The sequence below is a fragment of the Dryobates pubescens genome, chromosome 19, assembly GCF_014839835.1.
Source record: "Dryobates pubescens isolate bDryPub1 chromosome 19, bDryPub1.pri, whole genome shotgun sequence".
NCBI lineage: Eukaryota > Metazoa > Chordata > Aves > Piciformes > Picidae > Dryobates > Dryobates pubescens.
In genome coordinates, this window is record NC_071630.1 from 4097416 (window position 1) to 4117771 (window position 20356).

The 20356-nt window shown below is 49.7% G+C and overlaps 1 protein-coding gene across 1 annotated transcript in view; it reads right to left on the reverse strand.

The window, feature by feature from the left end:
- PEPD (peptidase D) overlaps positions 1-20356 on the reverse strand; it is a 92429-nt gene that overhangs the window by 65432 nt on the left and 6641 nt on the right. The window contains exons 4-9 of the mRNA XM_054170019.1: positions 10057-10120; positions 9887-9934; positions 8260-8321; positions 4496-4540; positions 3066-3141; positions 1695-1741 (exon numbers count right to left, since the gene is read on the reverse strand). Of these exons, the coding sequence (XP_054025994.1) occupies positions 1695-1741; positions 3066-3141; positions 4496-4540; positions 8260-8321; positions 9887-9934; positions 10057-10120 (342 nt within the window). The remainder of the gene's footprint in view (positions 1-1694; positions 1742-3065; positions 3142-4495; positions 4541-8259; positions 8322-9886; positions 9935-10056; positions 10121-20356) is intronic.

A 20356-nucleotide genomic window follows, 5' to 3' on the forward strand; every position in this document is an offset into this window, starting at 1 on the left:
ATGCCAACTGTCTACTTGGGCTGTCAGCTCTTCCCAGGTCTCTGCACCTTCCCTCTTCAGCCCACACCGATGTTTTTCTCCACACACAGGAGGTATTTCCTAGGTTGTTTCCTAACTTCACTTATCAACATTTTGACTCCAACATTTCATGCCAGGAAGGTGTGGAAATGACAGCCTTACATTTTGAGGACCCTCTTCCCCTAAGAAATAAGGGAAAGACAGCAGAGCTGGGCTGGCTCCCACCAGCTACAGAACCTGAAGTTCTAATTACAGCCTGCATGCAGACGCTAGAGGTAGGCTGCCAAGCCCTCCTTCATTAGTGCAATAACCTCCAGCTCTCTCCAGCAGCCTCATCTAGCAAGACATATGGGAGAGCAGAAGGCAATTTTAAATAGGTTTCACAGACAGCTTTCCAATTTATTTGCTTTCTTAATTGAAAGACACAAATGACTCTTTGCAAAAGGTTGAGGTGTGTGGAAGAATCTGGGCAGAGAAGAGTGAACCCTGCAGTGTACCTCACAGAGTGCACCTCACAGAGTGCCAGCAGACTCTGTGTGGATTTGGGACACAAACCAGCCTGCCAGGGCCACAACACTGGAGAGCATTTGAGGACAAACTCTGCTCCATGGGCAATGAGGAAATGAACACAAACACAAGAGTCCTTCCCAAATCCCTGGGGCAGGGATGCAATGGATTCCTCTCCCCCTGTTGCTTGGTGGGAAACACAGCCAGTCTGAAGCACAACCCATAGCCACCAGCCTACAGGGTTTGGGGAACAGTTAACTGCTGAATTGTAACAGGAGTTTGCCATGTTGCATCATGTGGCAGCCTGAGCTGCTTTGAAACCCTGTCACCAGATGATGAGGCTGCATTCCTTTTCCCTTCCTGGGCACTGGATCAGCCTGCCTCCTCAGGCTGGAAATCGACTGCCCAGAACCACCAGTAACTGGGATGGTGCTGCTCTTGGCTAGTTCTGCATCATGCAAACACTTTGAAAAGGGAAAATACAGGATGTGAGCTGAAAGGAAACGGACCTGGTGACCAAACCATGCTTTGTAAGGCAGGCTGCTGCTGATCCAACAGAAACATCAGTGTAAAAGAGGAGGCAATACTCTGCTTGTATCTAGACACACCACTACTGCATCGCTTAGGTGCGGCACCAGAGATGCCTCCTCGGCACCAGAGATGTGTATGGGGCTCCTGGGGACTCTGTCACAGCTGCAGTAAGATCCCTCACATCTATGAGATGAGCTCCTTGTGCAGGCTAAGCACAGGCAATGCCAGCTTGGAACTGCAGGACAAATGTAACTGAGTACAGCCTTTACAAGGCTCTTAAACACTCATACATGCAGGCTTCCAAGCACAGCAAGTGTAAGGGCAATGCTTACCCATAAACATAATTTTACTGGATGGCTCCAAACAATAACAGCAGCTACTTCCCACAGCTTCTGCACAGCACTACACCCCCAGGAAGAGAATTATGCTACACTAAACCATCACTGAAAAGTCATCAACTATCATCAAAGGCACGTCTGGAACTCGTGAAGCACTGCCTCAAATAATGAACTAATGCTCAGAGCAGCCTGCAGACAGCGACCAGCTCCCAGCCTCAGCTGAAGCAGTGCCTTAGCTACTGCTGCCACCCCTGCTACAGGCTCTCTGCTTCTTATGGCAATTAGTGAAGGAACTCTTACCTCTCCAGCTCATATTCTTTCATGCCTGCTTTTACTGCCTTCATTACCTGCAAGACACATATTAACAGGGGATGTTCAGAGCAGGAGGGGAACTCATATTTATACATCTAGGACTTATGACTGAGCACCTCCAGAGGAACCTGCATTGCAAAAGTATCATCTGCACTTCATTTACATCAGCAGACCCATTTTAAAGCTACATTAGAAATCAGACTGATCTTCTGTAGAAATGCCTGCAGTCTCCAGCCATAAAGCAAGTGCAGCTGCCAGGCTGCTACACCCTAATGAAGTGCAGCTCATCACAACACCAACGTTTGCCTCTGAAAGCTCTGCTGAACTTGGCAGCCAGGCCTTTTGTTTTACTTCTGTGAAACACCAGCAAAACAGAACTGTGACCTGGAATACACTACAGAGGGAGACTTGCTTTGATACTCTGCAGTCTGAACCAACAGGAAGCTACTGGAGATGACACTGTTCCACATCACAGAAGGCTGATTTGGTTGGGTTTTATCTGCTGAGAACATGCACCAGCTTGATTTCTTTGCCTTTTTCTGTGTTGCAACAGCTCTGGACAGCTGCTCTGCAGAAGGAATTCTCAGATCTGCTAAGATTATTCAAGGATGATGAGGGACCAAGGAGAATGACTGAAAATCCCCAGACTTTGCAGTTCTACAATATTCACTTCAAAACACTTTTTACATTTCCCAGCTTAGAAATCTGAGGAGCAGGAGCAAAGACAACAGCTGAGTCAGTTACCTTAGAAGTTGCCTCTGGCTGTTGCTCAGCACTCCTGACTGCATGGCTCCATGGAGCACAAGACTGCCATGTGAGTTAATTCTGTCATCAGTGCTAGGTCCAACCCGAGCAGCTTGGCCGAGGGCCTGGATTTGTCTTTGCCATGCTGCTGTGTCAAAAGAGCAGCACCATGAAGCACCTCTGAGGAGCAGCCTAAGGAATCCCTGCACTGCCCTCACTCAGCTCATAAGGGTTAGGATGGGACCCTGCCAGTGAAACTTCTCAGAGCTGCACCTGCTGCCAGGGCCAGCACAATCACCCTGCCCTCCTCTTTCTCCATCACTGTGCAGGCATCTGTCACACAGGACAGGCAGGCTCCCGGCAGGTCACCTTCTGCTGGGGCTCCAGCTCTCAGCCCCGAGCACGCTTCACTTCTCACACATCACAGAGGCAGCAGTGGGTTCAAGGGCAATGCAGGGTACATTACTGGGCTGCAATAGGAGGGATATTATCCTCTCATTTCTATCCAGCTTCTCCATTATTTTATTACTGAGCAATCCAGGGTTGCTGAGAACATTTTCTGAGTACCACTGCTGCTCCAGGAACAGAAATGATGGCCGGTAAAGGACCTCTTACCTCTTTATGAGCCTCACTGGAGATTTTATTGGTGTAGCGCAGGACTTCGAGCTCCATGTCTGTCTTAATCACACGACTGGAAGGAAGGAACAGACCCAGGTTAGGCTGCAGCTTCACAGCTTAAGAATACAAAATCAAAATCCTGAAAATAATGTGCATCACCTCTGCTAAAATGAGCTCAAGCACACCTCAAGAGCAAGGAGCTGTTACAATACTCATGGCAGTCAGGGTCTGTTGGCACTGGCTCACCCAAGGCAGGCAGCTCAGCAGCAGCTCTAGCATCAGCCTGCAGGACTTTAATACTCCTAAAGGAGTGGCCCAGCCAACCTTTTTTCATCTCATTCAGCAATCAATTAGGAATAAAAGCAATGCACTTCTGCCTGTGCCGTGGCTCCAACACTGCTTCAAACGCAGCATCTCTACAAGTGCACTCCATTCACTTTCTGAGCACAATCTGAAGCTGGTTTACATAATGAAATCCCCAGAGCCGCAGAATTTCTGCTCAGCACAACCTCAGCTCCTACCTATTTGCAATACCTCAGAAAGGGGCACTTGAAGAAGTGCTGCTTGGAATGAAAACAAACCAAACAGGAGACTGAGAACCCACAGCTGCAGTACTCACAGATGTCCATTCTCTTCATGTGCTTCTAGAGGAGAAAATGAAACCAAACAAATCCCAAAACACCCAACCCTGCTCTTCAGGGCTCAGGAGATACTGAGCTGTGCCTGCTTCTGAGCCTGGATACAGACTTTGTTCTGAACTCCCCTCAAGAATTCACCATGCAGTTCTCACCTGCCTGCACTGCTTCCTACCATGCATTTCAAACCACAGCAGCTGCTTGGTGACCCCAGCAGGGAAGCAGAGACATCTCCATGCCTTCTGTTACCAACCACTGCACTGCCCACTGCTGTACATAGCTACTGTCCCACTTTCTGATCCTGTCTGCTCTAGGTAGGTTACAGCAGAATCCCCCTGGAATTACAGAGGCAAGTTCCATCAATAATAATTTAACCAAATTAATGCAGTTAAAACAAATCCTAGAGAAATAAGAACAATGAGCATGACCTCTTCAGAGGGTTTTCATCTACCTCCAGTTTTGTTGCTGGAATCTGAATTCCCTTCAGTGCTTTCCCTATCACACAAATTCCCTCTGACACAGATGAGGACTTAGCTGCCAGCACAACCTACAGAAATGTACATCCAGGCACCATGCTTACGAAGTGTTCCACCAGTTCCTCACTCTGCAGTGCTGCTCCTAAGCCCTGCTTGACTTTTGTCCACAATTTCCACTCCGTAACATGAAATCAGCTTAAAATTCAAACTCCTATAGTCAAGCAGAAGGCTTCTGCTGAGGGCAACTCTCTGAAGCGGTGGCACAGCGTATTTGCACATCCCACAGTACTCAAAGAGAAATATTTATGCAGCTCACCATTCTGCAATCTCAGGATGGAGGATTTTGTTGTTCACATTAAATCTACAAGAGGAAAAAAAAAATACAAATATTAAAGCCCAGGCAGACACAGAGCAGCAGAGGTTACAGATTTATTTACTGGGGTTTAACTCTGTCTTCTCTGAGAAGGGGAAACTTGTGAAAGCAGGCCTTGTGTGGGCATGGATCAGAATGCACTCCCCACCCTCACTGTGCACCCCCTGCCTCTGCAAAGGCGGCAGACCAAAGCAGATGCCCTCCTCAGGCTGCAGAAGGCAGAGGCAGGGCATGCTCAGGCCCTGGTTACTGACCTGCTTTTAACCAAGATCAAATGCTCAGCTATCTATTCACTGCTATCAGTGCTGCCTGACCTCAGGGGTCCCTTCCAAATTGTTCTGTGGTTTTACCTTTGCTTCTCCAACAGCCTCTAATGAAAGCAGACAGAGGGAAGTGGTGATTTCCCCCTTGCTGGATACCCTTCCATGTTTGTGTGACATGTGACAAACCAGCTTGCTCAGAGCACAGGGAGAACAACATCTCCTCTGTCCCACCTGCAGAAGAGGCAGAGCAACAGCTCCCACCTCACCTTGGCCCCCAACACTTCACCATTTCTCTGTTTACTTTCTACATTAGCAGTTCCTGGAACTGTTCTGAGGCTCTCCAAACAGTTACATTACAGTGGCCAATAGAGTGAGAAGCTGAGTAATGAAGTGGAACACAAATGGATTGTCAAGCATTGTTCAAGGGGGGGTTGCTTACAATTTAAAGGAGTGTTCTGCAACAAAGACATTTTTGTCTGGCTCAGGACTGTTGACTCCTTGTCTAGGGCATTTAAGAGAATTTAAATGCTCCAAGGCACCCAACAGATCTTCAAAAGAATGCTGTAAGACAACAATTCATTTCCCCACATTTTTGAAGGAAAAAAATTCTTTATTCCAGGTTATTAACCATTCTTTATACCTCAGAGGGGATCAACAAAAGCACAAATCCAATTTAAAAAATCATTAAAATAATTTAGAAGGAACTTCTAATAGTTCCAGGGTCTTCCTGCATCCTCAGACAGCAGAAAACAGCCCACTGCATTTCTCTGTGTCAAAAATATATGCTCATGAACTTAACACATCCTGATAAGGTGCAGGTTACCAGCCTGCTGTTCCTGGTCCCAGCCAGGGAACAGCTTCTCACAGCACCCAGCAAGGGCAAGCTGCATGGGGCTCAGCATCAAGGCTGTTAATCAGACACCACTGCAAAGGCAGCAGGGTACCAAGAGCTACCAGACTGTGCTACAAGAGCTGCAGCACACTGCAGTCTCTGAAGGGGGCTACAAGAAAGCTGGGGAGGGACTTTTTAGGGTGCCAGGGAGTGATAGGCCTGGGGGGAATGGAGCAAAACTAGAAGTGGGTAGATTCAGATTGGATGGTAGAAGGAAGTTCTTCCCCAGGAGGGTGGTGAGACACTGGCACAGGTTGCCCAGGGAGGTGGTGGAGTCACCGTCCCTGGAGGTGTTCAAGAGGGGATTGGACGTGGCACTTGGTGCCATGGTCTAGTCATGAGGTCTGTGGTTCCAACCTTGGTGATTCTGTGTCCCTGCCCATGGCAGTGGGGCTGGAACTGGCTGAGCCTTGAGGTCCCTCCCAACCCTGACAATTCTGTGATTCTATGTTGGTCACCTGCAAGCAAGAAAGCTTTATCAAAGCAGAGGGGAAGTGAATCACCGCCCAACAGCTCTCACCTATGGGCACCCACACAGCAATCACTTCCAAATGGAAGAGCCATTAACTGTGGAAGCAACAAGAAACTGGAACTGTGGGCTTGAGAAAGAAGTGGTGAAGAGCAGCAAAGTGGTTTAGGCTGACTCTGCAGCTGCTTCATCAGCTGTCTCAGCCCAGAGAGCAATGTGCAAACAAGCTCAGCTACAGGTCACTGGGAGGAAGAGGATGCAAGCCCCAGACCACCATTGGGTGACCCCCACAGTACACAAGGAGCATGTGTGCAGGAGATCTGCATGTGTAAGGAGTTCCATGGCCTGCTGTGAGTACTCAGCACTGCTCAGAACAGTGATGATGATGTCTGAGGTGTGAGCAGCCACGCTCTGAGCTGTGCTGTTTGGACACACTCAGCTGGAGCCATCCCCAAGGTGTCCAGTACCAACAGCCAAGAGGGCCAATGGCATCCTGGCCTGCATCAAGAACAGCGTGGCCAGCAGGAGCAGGGAGGTCATTCTGCCCCTGTACACTGCACTGGTTAGGCCACACCTTCCTGTGTCCAGTTCTGGGCCCCTCAGTTTAGGAAGGAGGTTGACTTGTTGGAACGAGTCCAGAGAAGGGCAACAAAGTTGGTGAGGGGTTTGGAACACAGCCCTGTGAGGAGAGACTGAGGGAGCTGGGGTTGCTTAGCCTGGAGAGGAGGAGACTCAGGGGTGACCTTATTGCTCTCTACAACTACCTGAAGGGAGGTTGTAGACAGGCAGAGGTTGGTCTCTTCTCCCAAGCAGCCAGCACCAGAACAAGAGGACACAGTCTCAGGCTGTGCACCAGGGGAGGTTTAGGCTGGATGTTAGGAAGAAGTTCTACACAGAGAGAGTGATTGCCCACTGGAATGGGCTGCCTGGGGAGGTGGTGGAGTCACCATCATTGGAGGTGTTCAGGAGGAGACTTGATAGGGTGCTTGGTGCCATGGTTTAGTTGATTAGGTGGCTGGATTGGTTGATGGGTTGGACTCAATGATCTTGAGGGTCTCTTCCAACCTGGTCTATTCTATTCTACTCTAACACAGAGATGCTACTTTCCAACAGCTCACTGGGCTGGGGCAGTTGTCTTGCCCTGTTCAGTAACAAGATCTCAGACCTCAGCTCCCATGACATTGAGGAAAGATGGTCCCAGCATGCTCTAACTGCACAGTGAGTGCCCAGAGCTGCAGCCAGCCCTGTGCATCACCATCCTTAGTGCAGAACTCACATGCTGGCAGCAGAGGTGGATGAAGAAAACCAGAGCAGGGTGAGTGGCAGTCAAAGATCACAAAGAAAGGCACCTCCTGACCACCCCAGCAGGAGTGTTCCTTTCAACTGGCTTTTTACCTGGGGGGAGGGAACAGGGGGGAATCTTTTCTGCTACACACTTGAGCTAAAATGGAAAATGATCTCATTTTAGGAGAGCAGAACAGGCAGCTGTATTCAATTCAAAATTGAGGCCATCATCCTCACATCCCAGAGCAGGCTGTGATGTATTTTCATGTGCTGCATGCAGACAGAGATCAGCACCTCACGAGCACCAAACACCATCAAAAGACATCAAGAGGCACATCCCAGTAGCAAAGTGACCTCTGAGATTCTGCCCCTTTAATGCCACAGCTCTGCAGGAGACTCTGCATGCCAGAATCCCTGGCACCTGCCTGAGCACTGCACAGGGAAATCAGGAAGAGAGAGAAACTGCTCTTAAAGATTATTTTTCTGAAATCTGAACCCCAACTGTTCCAGCCCCAAGAGTGGAAATGCAGGTAAGGAGATGGCTCTGGTTTGGGTGAGATACTCGAAGCAAGCACAGAGCAGCACTGGATCACCTTAGTTGCAAAAGACACTTCCAAAACACTGGCCTCTGTATTTCAGGTCACCACAAAGATGTCAAACATTTCCCAACAGCTATCAGTGCATTTGATCTGCCACCCAGCATCTTGTCAGCAGGAAAAAGCATCACTCCAGGCGACATCTAAAACCAGCTCAACAGAACCACGCAACAACTGGCGTACAAAAAGGTCTTGGCACTTACTGGCTGATGCCTTCAAAGGAAGCTTCTTTGGAGACACTGCCACTGTCAGTGTTGACACCACGCTGCAAGGGAAGAGATCCAAGGACAATGACTCTGGGCCAGACAGCAGCACTTCAAACAGCAGCAGCAAGCAGAACCTGCTGCAGCCAGCCTGCAAGGCACCTTACACAGAGGTTTACTTGAATCCCTTCAAACAAGCCCCAACTGCCTGGTGAGTGTGAGAAGTGGTGGGTTCCCCAGCAGAGCAGCACAGAGCTCAGGCTGGATGTGCTGCTGGAAGCTGTGCTTTCTAACCTCCTCGTGTCTGCAGAGGCATCTGGGAGGAGGCTAACAAAGGGCAGGAGAATAACAGCCAGGCAAGGCTTCTTCTCAAGAGGCTGCACTTCAAAATGAGTGACTCTGCACTGCCTTGGCAATGATTGCTATTGCAACTTGCATGCTGCTCTCCTACAGCTTTCCAGTCAAGCAAGCAGCATAAGCAAGAGTATTTTGGCTGCTACACAGCAGAGGAAGCCTTCTGACATGTGCCAGGGCAACCCTGTGTCACAGTTCTGCTTTAGAATCACGCAGAATCACAGAATCAGCAGTGGAAGCATAGGAGGAGAAGACTAAGCTTACAGCCAGCTAGGGGACAGTCAAGTGCTCTTCCATGGCAGGAGGAGCAATGTGAAAGCACCACAGCTCCATCTTGTCAGCCACAAATGAGGTGAAGAATCCTGGTTATGACAGGATGCTCAGTGACAACTACTCAACCCCTCGAGGTGCAGAAGTCCCAGTAAGGAGCACAAAATGGTCAAATCCTCCCTTTCCCACTCATTTCTCTTAAAAGACACAAAAGAAGCTCCATCCAGGGTCATCTCCTGTATGTGGATACAAATCTATGTGAAAGAAGGGATGGAAACCATCCATGGCCTCTGCTTACAGTGGGAAATCAGATCTCGTGCCCTGCAACCTCAGGAATTTTCTGTGAAGGCTTCTGTGTGGCAGCTACTGGGAAAATGCAAAATCCAGGAGCTGCCACTGCATCTGCTGCAAGGGAAAGCTCAGTCAGCATATCATTTCCTGTACAGACTAGAGACAAAAAATCAGAACTCTAAACAGTGAGAGGCTTAAAAAACATCTGTGACAGAAAGCAGCTGGTGGAGAGGTGATGGAGAAGGAACAACTTGCAAGCTTTACCTCCACTCATTCATTCTTCCAGAGGAAGAGGCAAGCAGCACTCAGAATGGTGCTTGGCAGCTTCCTGCCAGAAGCTGTTCTTGCCAACCTGCTCTATGCAGGGAAAGCATTCCCTGAATCCTGGTGGGGTTTCTACAGGAAGGCCCAAATACACTCATGACACGGCCAGAGCAGAGTAAGAGACAAAAGGAGTTTGGAGTCATTGCACAGAGGCTGGAGGGCAGCATGGTTGGTGTCAGGTTTGTTGTGTGTGACCAGACAACAGAAACAGCTGCTGGCAGGGAGAATGCAGACTGCGAGGCCAGAGGTCATGGTGGGGCCAGAAGAACAGGGGACTTGGCCTCCAGTCAGCAGAGATGTGAGGGACAGGAAGGCCAGGGCAGGACAATGCTGCCCAAGCTGATCTCCTTCCTGAAGGCAATGAGGCCTCTGCAGGGCAGTGACTCACCAAGGTGAGCAGCACGGCAGGCTTCTTCGAAGTCAGGACACTGCAGATCTACAAAGACAGATTGGAGCCATTACTTTTCTTGTTTCCTTCCTCCTAAAGATGCTGACAGCAACTCCATGCCCACCTGCTGTGTGCAGAGGAGCCCCTCTCATAGGAAGCAGGCAGCTCACCTCGGTCACGTAGTGCACCTCATCCACAGCGTACTTCTTCCTGAAGAACTCTGGGGGGTGAATCCTTTGGGAAACAACAACACACACCTGGGGTTAGCTGTGCTGCTCTGACAAGGCCACAGACAAAGCAATGATGCCCTCTGCCATCCCTGCAATGCAAGCAGACATGAGGTTCTAATAATCTCCTCTTTGACTCAGCCTCTGAAAACAGGGGCTGCACAGGAGCTGGGCACTCCTTGTGTTTGACTTCTGTCCCTGCCTGATGCTGGCATGGTCTCCTCCTCAGCTAAAGGGTTTCCTTTCCCACTCAGTTCCCACAGAACAGTGCTGTTAAAGAGTTTTGCCATGCCATCTGTATTCAGCTTGCCAATTCAAGGGGTGCTGGCAGATGTGCAAACAGCAGAGGGGCAGTTTGCCCTGTGCTACATTCAAAGAATGAACAGAGCTTTCACTCTCTACCCTGGGAACCCCTCTGGTGTGAACACAAGAGACTGGGGCCTCTGCTGCCACTGCTCCTCAGGACACCAGAGGCCCACCCACTCCTCCAGCCCAACAAGGTGTGCAACTTCACATGCCCATGTCCAAAGCTAAATCCCTTCTGCTGCCTTCACCCTATACCCAGTCATAGACTCTTCTAAATGCAAGCAGAAGATGAAAGCTCTGCCTGCAGCCAGCTGGGGCAGACACTGGTGTTGATCAGTGCCCTGGAGTTACCACCAACCCCCCCCCAGTGGTTTACCACTGCTCATTCCATCACTCCATAGCAGCATCAGTTACTCATCAGACTGTGGTCTCTGACTGTAATCTCTACATTCCCAAACAGAAACAAGTACCAGCAGTGCAATGCTGAAAACACCACCTCAAGAGGAACAGACCTGCCTAGCTTACACTCTGACAGGAGAAACAAAGCATCTGAACACCTGGCGTTTGGAGGGTTCTGGACATTTTGCTTCCTGAGAGGCAGCAGGAGAGCAAGAGGTGTGCCCAGGACCAGACCTCAGCTGTTTAAACATTAGACTGCAAGAGCCAAAGAGCAGCTGGGGAAAGAATGAAGGAGGCTGGATGCTGCGGAACGTTTCTAGCAGTGAGGAACAGCAGAAGTGGTGGGACAAAGAGCTCAGCATCTTCAGGAGGTGGTCCATGAGGCAGGTGTGGCTGACTCAAGTTGGTTTTTCCACCCTGTGCTCTTGTTTCTCATTCCATATCCCTCTGTGTTCCAAACAGCACTGGGCTGAGACATGACAACAACACACCAGCATTTCTGGTGCTCCAAGGCAGCAACTCAGAGCTCTGAAGCACTGCTTTAGCTGTGTGTGACCGTTTGAGGCTGTGCCTTTAAGGAAGGGGCACTCTGGCTAAATGTTTATAAATATGCTGTATTCTAAACGAATTTCATTGGTAGGATTATGGGGGAGTAAGACCTTAAGAGTCAGAGCGGCTGGGACTTTCGCAGCAGTTTCCTTTCCTTCGCTCCCCCTTCCAGCTAGACTGCTTCTGGGCTTCTGGCCAAATAACAGATAAGATACTAATCCCCCTGTACCAAGGCCTCTGTCTGCCTTGCTAACATCCCCCAGCTCTTTCTATTCCTCTTTGGGGAAGAAGGGAGGTAGGGGGGTGAAGGGGGCACAGGGGGAAGCCCCCTCTGTCAGGGGTCTGGTTTCTGTTTTGTTTCTTTGCTGTATATTTCTGTATATATTGTAAAATTCTGTCTATTTGTGTACATAAGTTCCCTGTGTACCAAAATTGCTTTTGTAAATACAGCATTCCTTTCGCTTTTCACCGGCTGGGCCAGTCGTGGGGTTTTTTTCCCTACTTCTTCTTAGTGGGGAAGGGAAAGCTGGCCCTTTCCTTTCAACCCACCACACTGTGACAGCACAGCTCTAGGACACACCAGCAGCTCCTTCTGGCTGCACTTCTGCAGTGCTCCTTTCCTGGACTCTCCCCATCACTGCTGAGACATCAAAGCCATTAGCGTTTCTCTCCCCAGCTTCACTCCTAACAACACAAACCATCACTGCTGTCTCCTCCCTTCCCACCCCCCATGTTTGGGAGTCCCCTTATGCTCAGCTTTTGCATAGAACATCTCCTACAGGCATCTCCTTTGCCCCTCCTTCACGCCTCACACACTGGAGTTCTTTAATATTCCAGAAACATCACAAAAAGATTAAGCCCTTTCAATTTTCCTTCTCTTTTACAGTTCCAACCAATTCATCTGGTATCAGAAGAATCCCAACTGCAAACCCAGCTAATTTATGGCCCGTGGTAATTTATGGTAATTTATGCTGGTTGGAGCAGTACCTCCACAGCCCCATGCACAATGAGCTGTATTGTTTGACTCAAACAACTTGTTTCTTGTAAAGTAAATATTGCTTCAAGTGTGCCCACAAATGTGCTGGGCTTTGCTGCTGGGCTTTGCTGCTGGGCTTTGCTCGCTTCACTTGATGCTGCTCAAGCAGGAGCAGCTCTTGTTGTCCAGGAAGAAAACTTTTGTCTTTTCACAAGCTGCTTTGGGGTTGGGTTTAGTTGCCCCCCTGTAACTGTGTGTTCTACAGCACGCTGCTGCCAATTTAATTCCTGGTTATGGCTAATATTAATCCATTATTGATTCAGTTCCAGCTGTAATCCCCCCAACATCCCTTCTTGTGTACACTAGCACTGAGTGCAGCTCATCAGCCTTTCAAGGCTGAGAAATTGGGTTTCTATTTTAAGAGAAAGAAAACAGCAGCTTCCCACAGTCCCCCACCCTTTCTCTCTCAGTTATTAAACCAGCCATTTTCCAGATACCTTGGACTCCATCACACCTACTGCCACGCTACCACATTTCCCAGATGGACACCTCCCTCCTTGCTGATCTCCTTCTTGCTACCTTGCTCAGAAGGCAGCAAGGCTTCTAGTAGGAAGTGAAGTGCCAGACTTCTTATCTCCCCTCTAAGGCACTCAGATCTGCCTCACTTTTTTCCCTTCAGCCACTTAGCACTCTGACTAGTTGGTAAAATAAACTCACCTCCACTTCCCACGAGCTCCCATCCCACAGGAGCCATGATGTTTCAGTGCTGAAGCCACCTCTCCCCTGGGAAGGATTCTGAAAGACCTCCCTATTGCAGAGCCAGGTGGAAGTGCATTACAGCAGAAACATTCTGTGCTCTCACACACAGAAAAGCAGCAAAGGCAAAACAAATGCACAGGGAGAAGGAGGAGCAGAGATGGTGGGGCAGAGATGGTCCTCACTGAGACCTTTCCCTATTCTCCAGAGCCTTCAATGTCTCCACAGCTCAGCAGTGAAGACCATCATGCACCAACACCATGGTGACTGCAAAACCAGCTCCACTGCAAGATTCCTCAGCAGACACAGGGCTGAGTTCATTTTCACCCAGTTTAAATGTAGAATACATAGAATAAACCAGGTTGGAAGAGACCTTCAAGATCTTCGTGTCCAACCCATCAACCAATCCAACACCACCTAAACAACCAACCCATGGCACCAAGCACCCCATCAAGTCTTCTCCTGAAAACCTCCAATGATGGTGACTCCACCACCTCCCCAGGCAGCCCATTCCAATGGGCAATCACTCTTTCTGTATAGAGTTTCTGTAAACCAGGCCAAACTCCAGCACTGCCCCAGGAACTGCACCTCCCACAGAATGCTCCCTGGCACCAGGGAACTCAGAAGTTACACAAAGTTCTGGTCATGCCAAGCCCCTCTGACACCTCCCAGAGCTGAGGAGCACTCCTCTCTACAGACAACTCTCAGGCAGGCAGAGTAAGCTGATTGGTTGCAATGTTTTGATCTGGCTTTGTGTTTTCTAACACTGCCATGGGCTGCCAGCTTCAAAATTCTGATTAATCACTGGAGAGACTACAGACAAACAGCCCCACAGCAAGCCACCAATGAATCAGAAGGATCACCCAACAGAAGATGTGATCCCAGGTGCTACACAATTGTGTCTCTCCTTACCTGTAGGGATAAGCCCCACCTTTTGTGAGCAGATGTGAACAGCTGCAGGACTTTTCAGATTCCCTGGCAACACAGATCAGCAAAACCCCCCAGGAACAAAGCACTTCAGCCCTAGGGCTCACTGTCCTTTCCCTATGGCAAAGAAGAGGTTGAGACCCTTTTTGTCCCACTTGGCCACTCTGTTCCCCCTGCACCCAACAAAGGCCAGAGGTTCTTCCCAGTCCTCCTCTGGTCACCAGTGTATTTGTAGCAGCATTTCCTGTTCTCTGTAACAGCTGAAGCCAGACTCATTTCCAGCTGGGCACTGGTGCTGCTCATTTTCTCCCTGCACAGCCTCAGGACAATCAGTAAGATGAGCAGCTCTGTTGGCCTGTCTCTAAATACACCCCAAAAATGCATTTGGAAGCTTTTGTACAGCTGGGCAAAATTCAAACCTCCATTTTTTTGGGGCAGTATTTCATTAACCATGTTGTGCCTCCACTTTAAACTCAATATCAACTTGGTCTCATTGTCTAAAAGCATTTCAAAGCTGTTGCTCATTATACTGCACAAGAATTCCTAACAGCAAACCTTCAGAGACTTGGACAAATTTGACATTACTGTTAGGAATTCCATCAGGCAACATTTCTTTGTGTTCTAAAGGACTCTAGAGCAATAGCCTCATAATACCAACAGCAGAAAAAAAGAGTTCTGTTTGTCAGAACTGCATTCAGAAGAGAGGTACAAATGAGATGGATCTAAATCACAAATGCCAGCAAAAGCTGTGAGCAGAATTTCTAACAGCTGATAGCTGCTCCTGAAAGAAAGGCAGCTAAGGCCCCTGCTCATAGATCTGCAGCCTAATTGCTGCCATACATTCATGTGTGTGTGCTAACATTTGCATCCAAATGCTCTCCCAATCCTCAATATATGGAACAACTTTTTTTCTCCTGGTTGCTTTGCATTTTTCAGTGCTTCTGGGACAGATTCTCAGTGTTCAGCCCTTACAGTGGCTCAGCCCCACAATGAAATTCAGCGTCTCCTGAAGTAGCCCACTTTCACTCAGCATTTCAGCTGGAGTTCCTCATCCAGGATCACTGATTCCACTGCATAGCCTGCAGTGTAAAACTACTCAACTGTTCCTCTTGGAAAAAGAAATTCTTTTCCTGGTATGGTCATTACAAAGCATTTGCTGAGCACTGAGTCTGGCTTTAGCCACATGCTGCCTGGCTTACACCCCAGCTGTCCTCACTCCCACCAAGGGGAACACATGAACCAGGAGTAAAGTGGATAGGCAGAGCTCTCAGCAACAGTCCCACAGTCGACAGCTCATGGCTCAGACCCTGCTGGAATGACCAGTGAGTTTCAGTGAGCCTGCCCACTAAGAGTAAGAACCTTGGGAAGAAGGAGAGCAAATGCACAGAACCCCCCCCCCCCCGCCCAGCACAGCACACAGAGCTGCAAAGGAAAGAGAGATGCAGAAGCTATCTTTGACTGCTGAGATCCAGCAGTGCCCTCCCTCCTCATTACAGCATCATCGAGTCAGCAGGTGGCAGAGCATTAACCAAGCAAGAGGGTGTCAAGCACTCCAGGAGCAACAACACAGGAGGCTTTACAAGTCACCAGCAGACCTTCCTGGCTTTGTCCAAACCATGCAATCACCTCTCTATCCAAAAGGAACTTCACCCTCTCAAACAAGTCTTCAAGCTAGGTCTAAAGCAAAGCAGCACTAATGGGCTCCTGGCTCGTGAGCAGCCTCCAGCAAAATTCTGCTGCCTTGCTGTTGCCTCCTGCCCACATTTCTCTGGATTCCTGGTGTGTCCTTTACAGGCCAGTACAGGCCTGTACACAAAAACTCACCTGTGTGATGCTGGGCACAGGATGCTGAGTACCTGGCACAGGACCTCCCAGTGCTACACACAGCCTATGCAGAAGCAGAGTAACTCTGAGCTACACACAGGCCACTGGACTTTCCAAGATCAGAAATGATTGAGGAGACTCTCACAGATTGGATTGGAAGAGACCTTGAAGATCATCCAGTTCCAACCTCCTGCCATAAGCAGGGGCAGCTCCCACCAGCCCAGGCTGCTCAAGGCCCAGCCTGGCCTTGAACACCTCCAGGGAGGGGGCAGCCACAACCTCCCTGGCAGCCTGTGCCGGTGTCTCCCCACCCTCACTGTAAAGAATTCCTCCCTAATGTCCAGTCTCAATCGCCCCCTCATGGTTCTTCCCAGTAAAAGCCAAGCTCTGAACCAGCCATTTCATCAGCTTCAAATCCCTATCTCACTGCTCCTGCTCAGCTATTCCCAGCACAGCTGCTCCCAAAAGATGAAAAGTTCTTTATGCTTTCTATAAATTCTACCTTGAGAGGCAGTGCCTCAATTAGACATTTAAGAGAGACCAAGAGCTACCCAAAACCCCCAAGACACAGAAAACTTGCAGCTGGTAACCTTTGCTTTATTTCTCTCTGCAAACACAGTTTTTCCCTGGAGAGGAGATCTTTGTAACAGCACAGAACAAAACGGTGACAAAGGAAATGTTTAGACACTGAAATCTCTGAAAGGCTTCCTGTAGCACAGGACTGAAGACAAACACTCATCACAAAGCTCTCTCTTCCCCCAGAAGAGCACAGAAATAGCTGCAGTGGTTAAGAGGGTAAGCACAACTGCTAGGTCACTATATAATAAGTGTCCCACTCCAACTCTGCTCTCAATTCCTGCTGTGATTTTGGGAGTGTTGATGTCCCACACATCAAAGCACTACAGCAAGCTCTGCAGCAGAGCCCTGCCCTCAGCCCAGGCAGGTGCATAGCAGAAGGCAGCATGGAGATGCAGAGCTCTGCTGGAGCACTGCTGCTGCTGCAGCTCACCTGGCCAGCAGCAGCTGAACACAAGGTACACCTGGTCAAAAGAAAACTTGGGTGCTCTGCTATTTCAGAAGGAGCTGGTGGCACTGAGCTGGATCCTCTGCATTAAATAAAGTCTAAACTGTGAGCTGCCTGCTGGGATGACCAATGTGCCTCATTATACTGCAGGAATGAGATGCATGCAGGCAAGGCTGAACCTCCTCATTGAAAAGCTCTGGTCAGCACTGTCAAGCAGATTCGCTTAGCGCTGGTGCTATTGCTCAACACACCCAAAACACAGAGGAGAGGAGAAAGAAGCCCTCTAACACTGAATCTCTCACTTGTGCACCCAGCCAGAGGTGTGTGCTGCTGAACTTTGCAGATCAGTGTGCTGACAGAAATGACTGCTAGGGTCTGGAACATTCCCAACAAGAAACACAAGGAAACTTCAGCAGCTACAAAGCCAAGATCTACACAAACACTCCCTGAAAGAAGCAATCCACATTCGACCCAGACCAGAAAGGCTTCTGGACAGTTAGGATACTGGATAGGTGACTGGACTGGTCAGTTGAGAAGTCAAAGCATTCCAGCAGAGCAAAATGATCATCAGTAAAGTGGCCAGAGCAAGCCAACCACTAATCACTCTCTAAAAGCCATTTGTATCCACAGAAAACCCTGCAAGAAAGGAGCGGCAGACAGGCAAGGGAACCATGCACTGTGCAGAGAACTGGAAGGGTGGGGAAGCAGCAGCAGGGGGAAAGGCAGAGGGAGGCCTTGCCAGTCTAAAGCAGGCAGCTTCCTTTGCAAGGCTTAGCTGCAGGGTGAAGCAGCAGCAGAAGTGCTATCTGGATAAAATATTTGATACAAAACTGTGGCTCTCCCAGGTCAGCCCAGGTTGGCTGAGACAGCAACACTGCAATGTGACCCAAACCCCAGGATCCATCCTCACGAAAACCTGGAAAGCCTAAAGCAGAGGATAAAAATAAACACAGTGCTGAAAAGGTGAGCTCTGAAAGGGCTGGGAGAGCCTCCAGCTGGCAGCCTGGTAAGTGCTGTGTCACTTCAGACTGATGTTCTCACAACTGGGAGTGACAAACAGCAATGCACTTCAGGTCTTGATTAGTGGGAGCCTGCGAAGACTGAAATTAGGTCTGATGCTCTTCAGCAACAGAAGCAGCACTGAGCATGTCCATGAGAGCCACAGATGGCATCTGCTGGCCTTCAGCTGCAGAGAAATTGCAGTTGTCAGTTGGTACAAAACAGTGGTAAGATGACCTAAAGTAATTAAAAACCAATTCATTGGGTTTTAACCAGCAAAATAAAGATTCTCTGGGCAGGGGGAAGGGACAGGTGGCAGGAAGAAATCAAACTGAGAGCCATGGAAACAGAAAACACTGACCAGATTTCATTGCAGAGAAAGTGTCACAAGGAAAAGCAGCAGGGGATGTCACAAGGACAACCAAAGACCCTTCTAGAGATCACTATCTGCCCACACACTCCAGAGCATGCTCCAGAGAAGAGCTGCACCACAGCTGCCCTAGGAAATGTGCTTCATTCCTGCACAACCCACAGCAAGAGCAGCATTGAGGGGGAGGACTCAGCCTGCTCCCCACAGCACCCACACACCCCTCACCACCTTACCAAAGAGCTGGCCCCAGTCTCACCTTGCACAGACCTCACCTCCCTGCAGCCAAGCCTTGGCCTGACTCAGGGCCCAGTCTCAGGCACCATGATGCAGGCAGGTAGCTGCTGCAGAGTTTAGTTCTTGCCTCCATCAGGAACACTTTCCCCACAGCCAGGCAGTGAAGCTACTCTGGCAGCTGCTGCACACCAAGCAGCTGTTGTACACTGCTTTACCTTTATAAATACCTTCCATCAGCTCACTGCCTGCTGCTGTCAGATATCATTAGGAGGTAAGTGGCAGGTGCAGCCCTCATTAGTGACTGCAGTCTGTGCAAGACACAGCCACACCACCTCCCCAGGAACAGCAAGGGGGGCTGCCAGCTCTGTACCAGGCTAGGTAAGGCCATGCCCAGGGCAAGGGGCACTTAGAGTAGCTGCACTTCTGCAGTCTGTACTGCTTTATGTTACCAGATTCAGGTCTTTATCTCTTGCTCCAAAAGTCAGAAGAGTGCCTCAGGAGTGCCCAAGCCAACCCACTAAGCCATCCCCTGGGAGTCTGATCCTGCTCTACAAGCTATGGGAGGGGCAGGGCCACATCAAGAGACAGCAAAGCAGCTGGAAAGATCTTCCCAGCCAACTAAGACACAGACTCAGCCAACACTGGAGGGCTGCCCACACTCACAACTCAACAACAGAGCAACTGTCCTTGCAATCCCTTCACAAAGGTCCAAGGTAGGACCACCAGTCCTACAACCCTCCTCACAACGCTCTTCTGACTGCCATCAGAAGAGGCTGTGGGATTTCTGGAGAGCCCTCACAGTCTGGGAGTTAAATTCCATCTGTCCTCCCTCTTAAAACTGCATTGTTTTGGCTTGAAGGACCTCTGAAAGGCAGCCTCACAGCTATTTGCAACTCTTTGGAGCATACACCCTCAGGAAGGAGGCCTACAAGATGGGCAACACTTCCAACGAGGTGGTAGCCACCCTCACCATGGGTACTACACAGCACTGGCTCCTTGGCACTCATCACCTCAGAGGGACCTCGACCAACTGGACAGATGGGCAGAGTCCAACACGATGGCATTCAACAAGTCCAAGTGCCAGGTGCTGCACTTTGGCCACAGCAACCCCATGCAGAGTTACAGGCTGGGGTCAGAGTGGCTGAGAGCTGCCAAACAGAGAGGGACCTGGGGGTGCTGATTGACAGCCACCTAAACATGAGCCAGCAGTGTGCCCAGGTGGCCAAGAAGGCCAATGGCATCCTGGCCTGCATTAGGAATAGTGTGGCCAGCAGGAGCAGGGAAGTCATTGTGCCCCTGTACTCTGCACTGGTTAGGCCACACTTTGAGTCCTGTGTCCAGTTCTGGGCCCCTCAGTTTAAGGAGGACATCGAGACACTTGAACGTGTCCAGAGAAGGGCAACAAGGCTGGGGAGAGGCCTTGAGCACAGCCCTGTGAGGAGAGGCTGAGGGAGCTGGGATTGTTTAGCCTGGAGAAGAGGAGGCTCAGGGGAGACCTCATTGCTCTCTACAAGTATCTGAAAGGTGGTTGTAGCCAGGAAGGGGTTGGTCTCTTCTCTCAGGCAACCAGCACCAGAACAAGGGGACACAGTCTCAAGCTGTGCCAGGGAAGGTTTAGGCTCGAGGTGAGGAGAAAGTTCTTCACTGAGCGAGTTGTTCATCACTGGAATGGGCTGCCCAGGGAGGTGATGGAGTCACCGTCCCTGGAGGTGTTCAAGAGGGGATTGGACGTGGCACTTGGTGCCATGGTCTAGTCATGAGGTCTGTGGAGACAGGTTGGACTCGATGATCCTTGAGGTCTCTTCCAACCTTAGTTATACTGTGATACCTCCATGTTCTTCTGTTCCAGAGTCCCCAGGCAGCACCTCAGCATGCAAAC